Source organism: Manis javanica, chromosome 2 (genome assembly GCF_040802235.1).
Source record: "Manis javanica isolate MJ-LG chromosome 2, MJ_LKY, whole genome shotgun sequence".
Classification (NCBI taxonomy): domain Eukaryota; kingdom Metazoa; phylum Chordata; class Mammalia; order Pholidota; family Manidae; genus Manis; species Manis javanica.
Window position 1 is genome coordinate 71,623,425 of NC_133157.1, and position 12,397 is coordinate 71,635,821.

General features: G+C 38.9%; 1 protein-coding gene across 2 annotated transcripts in view; it reads left to right on the forward strand.

Annotated features, from left to right (window-relative positions):
- Positions 1-12,397, forward strand: part of RORB (RAR related orphan receptor B) — a 179,789-nt gene that overhangs the window by 120,810 nt on the left and 46,582 nt on the right. For both annotated transcript variants that reach the window (XM_073228656.1, XM_017670131.3), the window contains exons 2-3: positions 1,245-1,330; positions 5,955-6,096. In XM_073228656.1, the coding sequence (XP_073084757.1) occupies positions 1,245-1,330; positions 5,955-6,096 (228 nt within the window). The remainder of the gene's footprint in view (positions 1-1,244; positions 1,331-5,954; positions 6,097-12,397) is intronic.

Genomic DNA, 12,397 nt, shown 5'->3' on the forward strand with positions numbered 1-12,397 from the left:
CAGGACATCACACCAAGTTGCACACAGGTGAAAGGGAAATCCCATGCCCCACCATGTTCCACAAAGTAGTTGCCTTACCAACCACCCAACTTCTGTCAACCCTACTCTTCATCTCATCCTCCAGGCTAGAAAACTAGAAGTCACCTTCAGCTCTTCAAGTCAGTTTCCACTTCTGCACCCTGTCTTTCATTTATCTGAGTCTCACCTCTCCCACTGAACTATTTGCTTTCCCACTCCATTTATCCAGCCTTATTTAGTTTTCACCTGTTTCTGGTTAGCCTGCTGGACTAACCTTTCTAACGTACCCAGACCACCACTTTTATCATTTCTTCACCCTGTTTACTTCTTTGATTCCTTATGGCCAGTGACATTAGGTGTCGATTCTTCTACCGAACTCCCAGGAGCTCCACAAGCTGATTATCATTCCCTGCATCCAAACACATGGCCCAAGATTCCAGGAGAGCCAAGCTGCTCATCACAATAACCAGAGGCCACAGTCATCCCTAGCTTCCTTCCATTCTGCTTACGGAAATGCCCTTTGCCTCACCTCAGCCTAATCAAATCCTACCCAATCCTCAAAAATCAAACAAAAAGTTTTCATCCCCAATGAACTTATTTCAGTCATAGTGCCCACACACTTCATCATTTCTCCCTTATTAATTTTTGTATTAATTTTTGTGGTATTTTTTTAAATTATTGGTGTCTTTAGTGTGTCTTATCTTGCATCAATGACCTCTGTTATTTCAGCAGACATAAAAGTATGTTCAATAAATATTAGACTGATTCATCACTGGCATTTTCACAAGTAAACATCCAGCCATGTAATGTATAAAGTCAGCACCACCCCCTGCAGTTTTGCTTTGTTTACTTATTTAAAATATTATTGAAATAAGGCAATGTGGCAGGTCTCAGTGACTCAATATTTGAAATACAAAATAAGAAAACCAAAGCCATGAGTTCAAGGGACTTTTGAGTCACACTATGATAGGGTCAAGTTTAAAAAGGAGAAAAGAGTGAATGCAAGAGGTTAGAATACTTCTGGTCCCTGAATTTATTTTTTAGTATAAGAAAAGCTAAGCAAACAATGGTAGATGGATGGCCCCCTTCTCTTGGAAGCAGTTTAGGAAAACCATTAAAATAGTAGTGGATGACCCCACCCCATCCCACTCCAGAGTCTTCAAACGATGAGGGTGAAAGGAAGAGAACAACTCTGTAAGCTCAAAATGTCTGTTTTCCCTTTTCAGCACAAATTGAAGTGATACCATGCAAAATTTGTGGCGATAAGTCATCCGGGATCCACTACGGAGTCATCACATGCGAAGGCTGCAAGGTATGGGAGTCCGTCCAGCACTGCCTCCGGCATCCGTGTGCCTCACGCTGCCCGCGGAGAGAGCTTTGTAAAGGGGGCCTCAGAAAGGATTCTGGAGCCTGCTGACAACATGGGAATTCTCCCGTGGTGGGTGGGTGGGGTTGATTTTCTGTTCCTTGGCCTTTCCCTTTTCTGTTATCTTCTTAAGGGGTCAGCAGCTGCCTAAAAATGGATTGTTATTTAAAAGCTTGAAGTACTCACATTTACAGAGATATCAATACTGATTCTTGCTGTTTTAACACTATTTAACACTACCTCAGGTAAACTCCAGGGTATTTATTACCATATGAAAGAACTAAAGGTTAAAATGAAGATGATAAGCTAATGGGCCTGTATTTATTTATCTGCTTGAGAAAGAAGTCACAGTATAGCTACAGTATGCATATGGTCATCCTTTATTCTCACATTCCAGAAACATAAAACTAGAAGTATGGAATGTCAGAAGTAGACCAGATAATCTCTAAATTAATTAAAAATCATCTGCCCCAACCTCCTCATTTTTTCAGTGACCTCCTGAGGTATAAACAAGATCATGTCATTCAGCCAACTTCACTGATCTTGTTGAGCGAGCTTGGCCAAAATGAGATGTTTTTTTAATTCTTAGTCCAGTGTTCCCCTCCAGAACAGGTTCAACCAATACTTCCAAAGACAAACTAATTTCCAAAACAATTTCCTATGGCAAATTGTTTTTAAAATACAAAGCTGGGAGAACAGCAGTTAACATAGACCTAATCTGAAATAAGAGAAATTTGAAACTTAATAGGAAGTTTTTAAAATTCATTCTTAGAAGAAAGAATGAGAGACTAAATGCCAAGAGGGAAATAAAAATCATTCTACAATGAATTTTAAACAAAATGCAGCTACCAGCTGGGAGGGAAAAATGATAGGCTGCCAAAGTTATTGGCGAAAGCAATCATATTTTTGATAAAAGATGTAAGCAATGTGAATCGTTTACTTAAGGTCAGTAAACTGAAGGAGACTTAACACAACCATAGAGTCTAAGAACCAACCCTAATCTTATGAGACTTTCAAATATAAATGAAACAAAACATCCTGTAATTGTCAAATAGTGGTGCTATGTGAAAACCTGGCAATGTCTTCATAGTAGTCTCTAAAAAGTGCAATTCCTGGAATTGAAACTGGAGGGAAGAAAAGAAAAAATAAATAAATGGAAATAAAAGTGGGCGAGGGATGCAGAGAAGAAAGGATAACATTACTGACCCATCAATACACTGACCTGCTTTAGAGGCGATCAGTGACAACCTATATGTGAACTCACGAGATGCGCCCTGCATTCTATGCCTCTGCAGACCTACAATTAAGAATTGCATGTTATCCACTTTAATGCAATTTGTTCCACTTATCAGAAGAAACAATTAAGTAAAATTACAAATCAGCGATTTTTTTTACCCTCCTAGAATAACTTACTACTACCTCTGGGCAGGTAGAGAAATCATTTTTTCTTCATAAGCATGAATAAATTTGGAATCAGAACCCTCTTGAGTGAAAGCATTCTCACCACTACATTGGTTTATTAAGTGTTCATTTTTAAGAGCTGTGGTCTACTTTACCCCTGAAAAATGTTTTGTAGATCAGTGTCAGAATGGAGATGCTTTGTGTTTTATTGTATAGCCCTAATTGGAAAAAAGTCTGATTTCAAAATATGAGGAGATGTTCATGTCATGTTAAGGAGCAAAACATTTTAAACAGCAATTTCCAAAAAGATCTGACTATTGAGCAAATATATTCCAATGGGTCAATAGCCAGAAACAAGTATTTTAGGCTCCTATTATCTTTTCTATTTTAAGGAAGAAAATAAAAAGAAATTATGCTGTTATTCTGAAGCATACTCTGAGGTTTTAATCAAAATGACATTGTACACTACAGTACATTTTTTTATTTCATGGGAAAACCCACATTTGTAAATGCACTGCATTGCTCTCCCAATAGAAAATACTCAAGAAATTGTGTTCAGAATAACATGTCAGTGTCAGCACATTGACTATCAACCTCTGAATTTTCATAATACAATTTTTGAGTCAACATAAAAGTAACCCATTTTAGATGACCTCAATTCAGCTTGTACACTTATACAACTTCTTTTGATTCAATAATATTTGAAACGGAATCTCTTCTTCATTCCAAAAACCTCATTTGTAAACAGATAAGCAAGAAATGCCTTATAATCACTGTCAAATTGGCCTTAAATTAAGGCTGTAGCTATTAACTTCAGAAAACTCTTTTCTGTAGACTCTTTTGCACTGGATTATCCAAAGATAAAAACCACCCAATTCTTTCTTAAAATGTAAATTCCAAGTCATCTTTAATCAGACTGATGGGCTGAAGTTAACTTTCTGATAACTTTCATGGTACACATCTTCCTCAGCTTGCTTACTGTAGGGTAGTATCCAGATAAACCCATGAAAACATCTCAAGTAAAAAATGCATTTAACATACCTAACCTGCCGCACGTAATAGCTTAGCTTAGTTTACCTAAAACATGCTGAGAACAATCACATTAGCCTGAAGTTGGGAAACTCATCTAACACAAAGCCTATTTTTTAATGAAGTGTTGAATATTTAATGTAAATTATTGAATACTGAACTGAAGTGAAAACCAGAATGGTTGAATGAGCACAGAATGGTTGTTAAGTGTATTGGCTGTTGACCCTCACGACTGCGTGGCTAACGAGGAGCCGCGGCTCTCTGCCGCCCTCCAGCATCATGAGAGGGTGTCAAACCATATGCTGTTCGTCCACGAAAAGATCAAAATTCAAAGTATGGTTTCTACTGAGTACATATCAATTTTGCCCCATCATAAAGTTGAGAAATCGTTAAGTCAAACCATTGTTAAGTCAGAGATCGTTTGTACATGAAGTACATTATTTTAATCCTTGGGTACCTAGATGTGATCTCTGTTTTAAGAGGCGCCATGAATTCATTCAATGGACAATCAGATATTTTATTCTGCCACCACTGGTTCATTAAATACACAATACACATGGCTCTGTGGGGACCAAACCAGTCCTTGTTGAATGGCTTGGGGCTTACAACCACAAAACCAGTTTGGGACTCTTTCTTTTTAAGAAAAGAACTGGCCACACATCCATTTCTGAGGCTCCTCACAAGGTTGGCCAAGCTATCTTGACAGTGCTACGCTAAGACATATGGAACCTGAAACAAAAGTAAAATCAATGATCTTGACCCTGTCTGTATTTAAACTTTGGGAGTGGGGGCTGAATTAATGTTTATTTTTTACATACTGTGTTAAACTATTACTTATCCTGATTACCAAGGCTTTTGGCAACCTTTACATTTGGGGGTCAAGGTGGTTACCTCCTGAGCCTTACTCTAGCCCCAGCCCTGCTCCATCCTCCTGTGGTGGTTGATGAAGCCAGAAGCTGTTTGACAGAAGACAGGAGACCTATGTCCAGGCCATTCAGCAAGACAGGCATTGAGCTTACTATCCTGGAACTATTCTAGGCTTCCTTCTAGATGATACTGTGGATTACCCTTTGCTAAAATTTCTTTTAGTAAATCTACAGTAAACTACCCATTTGTTTGTGACATTTTATGCTTTTTCTGTATTGCAATTCAGGAGTAAAGAGTGATTAGGGAAACTGATTAAATAGAGGAATGAAACCCAGTAAGGTTTTCTGTAAGGTAACCAAGACTTGTGATAACCAAAGAATTTAAAAAGTAATGAACTCAGCTGTGGATTTATTTAGGCTTATTATGGTCCATGGCAGTTCATTTTGTACCAAAAGAACACAAACATGGCTGGCATGAAAACTTATTGCAACAGGAGGCCACATGGAGACAATGGTTCAGCTCTCAGTTACTGCTTATGTTTTACTGAACAATTTATATACCATATTTCCTTTATTCAGAGATGTGGTTGATTATAAGATGCATCAGTGGTTTAAAAAAACAACCTTCCAGATGCCTTCTGGCCAAACTGAATAATTTTTGAATAGGTAAAAAATTCATCTCAAAAACTAGGAAGATAGTGGCACATACTGAGCCCACAATCCCTCAGTACTGCTACTGCAACCAACACCCCACATTCCCCACCCCACATCTCTTGGCATGACCCTTGGTGATTATCCCCATGAAGTTTTGTCATATTCACCTCAGCAGCAACACTCTCCTCTGCCACTCCTTTGCCCCCTGCTCTTTGGAGGCAGAAAATGTTTTGGTTTTCTTTGCATAAAACAGCACAACTCACAAATGTCTTCAGTACATACTGATTAAAGGAAGGATGCAGGGACGAAGGAAGGAAGGAAGGAAGGAAGGAAGGAAGGAAGGAAGGAAGGAAGGAAGGAAGGAAGGAAGGAAAGAAAGAAGGAAGGGAGGGAAGGAGGGAGGGAAAGAGGGAAGGAAGGAGGATACCTTCATATTCCTGCACATACTACATAATTTCCCAAGTAAAAATATCTGTAAACTATCCAAGGAGAGGTATCCTACAAATTTTAAAAATTCAAGTCACTTATGTTCACTGCAAAAAATGTAGCAGTGTTTGTGTGTAAATGGTCTCTGTTTCCCTCATGAATCTGTCTCCCTCCCATTCCCTTTTTCCCTCTAGGGATTCTTTAGGAGGAGCCAGCAGAACAATGCCTCTTACTCCTGCCCAAGGCAGAGGAACTGTTTGATTGACAGAACCAACAGAAACCGTTGCCAACATTGCCGCCTGCAGAAGTGTCTTGCCCTAGGAATGTCCAGAGATGGTAAGGCACTGCCTTCCTATTTCATATTGAAAGGCTTTCCACTGGATGCTTTGCTGCTGTCTATTTAAGCCTTTGGAAGAATTCCAGACAAAGGGAATTGGGAATAAGAATAAAAGAAAACCAAGTGCTGGTAGTAGTGCATGAAGAGAAAAAGTAAGAACATATAAAAATATAGTATTGCCTATGAGATAGGAAGAAAGGAAAGACTTCACTGTAGCTCATGGAGCAACTTGGGCTTACTAGGTTAGGTGAAAGCCAATAGGCCTAGGCGGATAGGTGACCATCTGCCCAGGTTTGCTTGTCAACAAGGGGTTTCTTGGGACTTGAGATCGTCAAGAGTTAAAACCGGAAAGTCCCAGGCAAACCAGACCCATTTGGTCACAGGGTAAGTCTGACTGGGGCACAAGTTGCTTAATATGTGGAGATGCTAAGAAACAGAATGTGCTTCTCTAGGAAACCCAGAAACTCCACCATTGGGTGTGGACTATTTTGAGGAGTGATGAAGACTGCAAAGGCTATAGCAAAAATCCAAGTCTTAAAAGGGTTGTGTAGGTGGTGTCCCTCTCAGAATATGACTCAAACCTAACCCGTATGGGTGGCTTGGCTCCCCAACTGAACTTCTGAGATTAACAAAAGAGGACAAATAAACTCCTACAAAGACATTCAGTTTTGCTTCCATTTTTAAGCATTCATCTAATTCTTCTCCGCTGAGACTGGCCACAGCAAGCCTGTACAAGATTTTGAGCAACCCTGAATCCTGGGGCCATTTCTGTCTTGTTTCCACTGTATCTTCAGGGTCTGATTAAAAGTAGGCACCTAAATGTTGATTGAACCATGGGATTCTCTTTTACCTCCAGCCTGAAACACAGGTAATGCCCCTGACTTATTCTTTGGTCACACTACCTCTAATGAAGTTCAAAGTGCTGTGGACCAAAAAAAATAAAGTACTTCCTGATTTTAAAGAAATATAGATAACTGGCATGTATTGTCCCTTGGCGTAACAGGATTTTATGAGCTTCTAAATAAATGTGAGCCTTTTAGTCATGTGGATAAATTCACCCTAGGTCTTGATATCTAAACATATAAACTGCTTACTTCTTAGTTTGCATTCTCCAAATAGGTGTATCTTGAATTTTTGTTTATCTTTTCTCTAATTCCCAACCCACCTAAACTTGTCTTGCACAAAAGTACACCTATGAGATAGATTCGACCAAAATGAATAAATAGTAATCTGACCTGAGTCCTTGAATTTGCAGGTGGCTTCTAAAGCTGCAGAGATGTTTCTAAAACTTTCCATCAATTGACTGGTTTTTATTTTTTTATTTATTTTCCTAGATTTGTTAACCACATAAATTTATTCTTAGGGTAAATTTATAGCACTGTGTACTTCCATGTAACTAAAGTAAAGAATATAGAGGGTGGCAGTTAAGTAGTTGCCAGGATTTATTTAGTGAAATTCTATAAGTATTTGAGCTGATGATTTTGCATTTCATTTCTACCATATGGAGGCAGCATATTATTTGACAGTATATGAAACCTCACTAATAATTGTGCAAAGAGATTAAGCCACCAGGTATCTGTCTTTGTTACTTCTTCCTGCAATAAAAGGAAATATCTTTTTTGGAAGGGCAGATCTTGTAGGTCTGTACTGGTGAATAGAATCATGGGCAAAGGATGGCCATATGGTGCAAGGAAGATTCAGCGACATCAGCCCACAAAGTCTAGGACATTGTCTGAATCCCATAACATAAAAGAAGTGTGTTGGAAGAGAGAAGCATTTAATGGAGAGAGCCACAATCTGTTCTCAAGAGAGGAGAAATTTACTGCAGAACATTAAACTTCTATGCAAGTAAAATAAATGCAGAGTCTAAAGATATGGGAGCTTAAGGATAATGATCCATCGTAATGCTAGTTAGGTACAGAGACAGTCCTGAGGCTACCTGAGACATCTCCCAGAATGCCTCCTAAGCATATCTTATGACAAATTAGTAATGAGGACAAATACTTCGGGGTGGGAGTGGTGATTGAGAATGAGGAGAAAGGGCTCCAGCAGAAGGGAGGGAAAAAAATGATTCTAAGAGGAAACAAACTCTTCTTTACTACATTACAGAGAGGAAGTTTGGTCTGAAACTTGATTATAAAGGGTACTTTGTATGAAATAAGTCATACTAATACGAGGGGAGCTGAAGAGGTTTTATCTCCTCTTGCTAAATAATGCCTGGTGTGCGGTACTGAAGGCCTGGGAAGCCCCATAGTATGGGTGGTAGACTTTGTCTAGCAAAGACTCAAGAATGAGAGGTGGTGTTTCTCCTGCCACTAATTTATTGTATCTACCGTCTACTGATTAAACTTTCAAAGTGCTTTAGTAGTAATACCGGTAGTCAAGATAAGATGCCCTCACCCCAAATGTCTTTCCAGGTACCCTCCACCCACCTCCCTTCAGACATAAAGCAGCATCTTCATTTAAATATTTACATTTGCTCTCTGTCAGTTATGCATGGCTCTAAGAATGCTTGCCTCCCCTACCTGGTCACTGAAACAATGTGACTACCAGTAGATAGATTGATATAACTCTTAAAATCACTGGACTCTCAATGTCTCCTGAATTTCCATTGCTTGAGTGGCCTATTAGCCATGACGCACATAGTGAGTAGACAACAAACTCAGCAATAGCAAATTTGTTCGATTTTAACTTAGGCAAAGAATCAAAAGTCAAATCTACTTGGAATACATACATGTGTGTTTGCATGTATAAAAAGGCAAAGGTACATATGTACATGTATATGTGAATTGATAGCATTTATATGCCCACTGAATCCTCTCCAATAATCTTCATTATTCTTTCACTGGACCCTCTGCAAATGTTAGTTGCGCGAATCTTCAGTTTAAACTTTCCAATTGTACTACCACAAACAACAACAAAAACAGAAAAATGTTTGGCATCAATAGGCAGACACTGAGCCACAAGAGGAAACTTGATAGTCACCTTACAGTAATCGAGTGTGTGTTCTCCTAAATGACATTCCTCTGTGAGAAAAGGAAAGCTGCCCTGCAGGGACTGGTTTCACAGATTAGGTTTCTCATCCAGAACAGTGTTGTCCAAAATGGTAAACATGGGTCATTATTTCAATTTATGTTAATTATAAAGAAATGATATTTAAAATTCAGTTCTTCAGTCCTATTAGCTCTATTTCAAGTGCTCAAAAATCACATGTGGTTTGTGGCTACCTTATCAGAAAGCAAAGAACATTCTGTCATCACAGAATGTCCTGTTGGAGAAGAAGTGGAGGGGATGAGAAAGAATATTTTAAACTATGAATACAGCTAGGTAAACTGAATCCGATTTTTTTCTACAAAGCCTGGTAGGCTACAAAAAAGGCACATCATTGAAATTTAAAAGTTAAATTCTGACCAGTTTCCTTGGGAAGCAGTGAGATGTAAACATATCTTTACAGCCAACAAGAGCAAGATAAAATAATTTCCAAAATGACTGTGGAAAATCATGGGATTATGGTTCTCTGGCTGGGTTCTCTTGAAACCAAAACCATGTGTCTAGTTGGCATGTGGTGGTAAGCAGAAATCTTTGAAGAAGCAGTGGCTTTGTTTTATAGTTACTCCAAAACCTTCCATTCCAATTAGAATCCCACAATCCAAATAAATATGAGAAGCTTCCTGATATTTTGCATGAAATTATTTGTTTTGCAAGTGTGGCATCAAAATGAGGGTTAAGAGCATATCATAAGCAAATACCATCATCACTGAATATTTATAGAGATTGCAATGTATACAGAATTGTGCTCATTTCTTGGAGAGCTGACAGTTTAACGAGAGGCTGCCTCTATACTCAAGTGAATCTCATTAACAGAATAATTCAAGTTTGAGAGGGGCAAACACTTAAAATACATGCCATTCTGATTAGTGGGTAGTGACAAGAAGAATGCTAATACTTGAAAATAGTAGTACAGCCTTTGTAAAAATAGGCCTAAGAATACAACAGATGTATTTACAAATAGTGGCAAGGAATCATTTATGTGGCAGGAAAGATCAGTAGTTTTATCTTTTCCATGTACTATAATTTTTTCCCAAATATGTCAGCCCATTTATGACAGGAGGGGCACAAAACTGAAACACTGGCTCATCAGTATTTCTGAAACAAATGGAAAAATCTTTCTGAAATAGTATGAGAGTAATTTGTCAGCAAAGCCCTTGATTTAGGATGAAGTCTGATAATTCAAAGTAGTGGACTTTCATGTTGTTCTTTGAAAATATTTCAGTTTGCTGAGTGATAGGGTTAAGTCAATTTCTTGGAAAAGGCATAACTATTCACCATCGAGTTGTCAGATATTGACTAGGGTAGAGGTTTTGACAGCTTGTTTATTTGACATTTTGATTTTGAGATCTATGGTTAACAGCAGAATTCTGAACCTAAAATTGTTCCAATTCAGGGTCTTAACTGGACTCCTTCATTCATCTGCCATCAGTTCTAGGTGAGTCTTTGCCTCCGCTGATCATAGATGGCCTTGTCCAGGCTGACTGAGGTGGCTGAGCTCAGCTTCACGTATCTTATCCTCCAACAAGCTAGTTAAGGTGTGTCCTTTTCATGGTAAGCCAGGTATGTCAGAATCTCATTGGCCCAGAGCAGCTCACATGACCCTGAGTCTCGGGGTTGGGGCAGGATGCCTGCACAGAATGAAAGGGTGCTGCAAATCCACCTGGGGAATGGTCTGGAAACAGGGAAGAGGAATCAGGGTTATGAATGCAGTCAATTCCCTACAGTGTGTATTTAGGTGAAATATAGAGTGTACACAGCTCCAAAGCAAGGATTAAATGGAAAAGGGGTTTAAAAAGAGACACTGCATTTATGTCCCCATATTAGAAGAGTTCATCATTTTCAGTTTTTTCTCCCTATAGATTTTAAGCAAACAAATGCAAAACTATGCTACTAAAACAAGTCAGCACAAATATCCACTCCCACCAAAACAAATATCTTGATCTATAGCAATAGATACAAATTTTGTATTCACCTCCATAGCTCTGTAACAAAGAGCCTCTGAACCTAGAGGAATGCAGAAGACAGTCAGAAAATGTGCATGTCAGCTTATTTTCTTGGGGAAAAAGAGTTCTTTTTGGGGTAAAAAGACAAATTTTCTGAATCAAAATTTATCATGGTTATTTTTTCTTATATGAAAACTTTTTTCCATAGAGAATTATGAATAATAAATTATTTATAAAGATATAAAGGCACACATAATGCTTGCCCTAAAATTTACTGCAGAATTCTGTCCACAGAAATACCACTGCAATTAGTAAGCAAATAAATTTTTCTCTGAAAAACAGAATCTAATAAAGACAGTGTCTCAACAAAGTTAAACACGATGATCTGAATGATTCAAGATCCCATAAAAATGACCATTGAGGTGGAAGAAGGAGTTTGGTCTGAGCTAACCAGATGAATTGCCCTCATTCAGAAAAATTGCTGGATAATTATGCCTTTTTTTTTCTTACTTGGTCAGCGTCAGAATGCCAGAACAAAAGTTGTTAAGAAGGCTTAAGTGCTGGAATAGGAAGAGTTTGGGCTGCTCTAAATCCTGCCCTCACATCCACAGTCCAGCAGGCAGGAAGGAGGAAGACAGCATGCTCCAGCCCCCAGAACTGTGTGCAGCACTTTCCTTCACTTCCTATTACCCAGAACGTCATCACAAAGCCACACCTGGCAGTGAGGGGGATTGGGAAAGGTGGCCTCCGTTCTGAGCAGCCCATGCTTAGATGAAATTTGGGGGCTCTGCAGCCAGTGGGAGGAGAAATCAAATATTGGAGGAATATTGGGGAGTGACATGGCAACCCTTTCACAATAGGAATCTCTAATGTGGCCCTTTGTGCTGGACAGTTCTTAAGCACATCACCATTTAGTTATATAATCTCAGTAATTATTTTCACCAACTCGAAGGACGGAATCCAGGAATTGGACCTGTTTCTACTTTCTTCTTTCTATGCTCTCTGAGCTCTCAACACCAGCAGGTGATGAGAACACTGTCACAAAAGAAAAGAAAACTGGAATAGAGGGGGACCTCCAAATTTGTCATAGTCCCCACCATCAGCATGAGCTGAACCACACAGGGTTTGATGATTCGGACAAGGTAGCCTCTTGACTCACAACATTCACAGTCTAACTGGGAGTTGACAGCTTGTGAGGAGAAATGTAAATATCCGTAATAGTTCAGGAGGTTAAGCTCTATGTGTAAAGAAACATTGCATTCAGATCAAAGCATCCTCACATTACTCTGTGGCTTACACAGCCTCT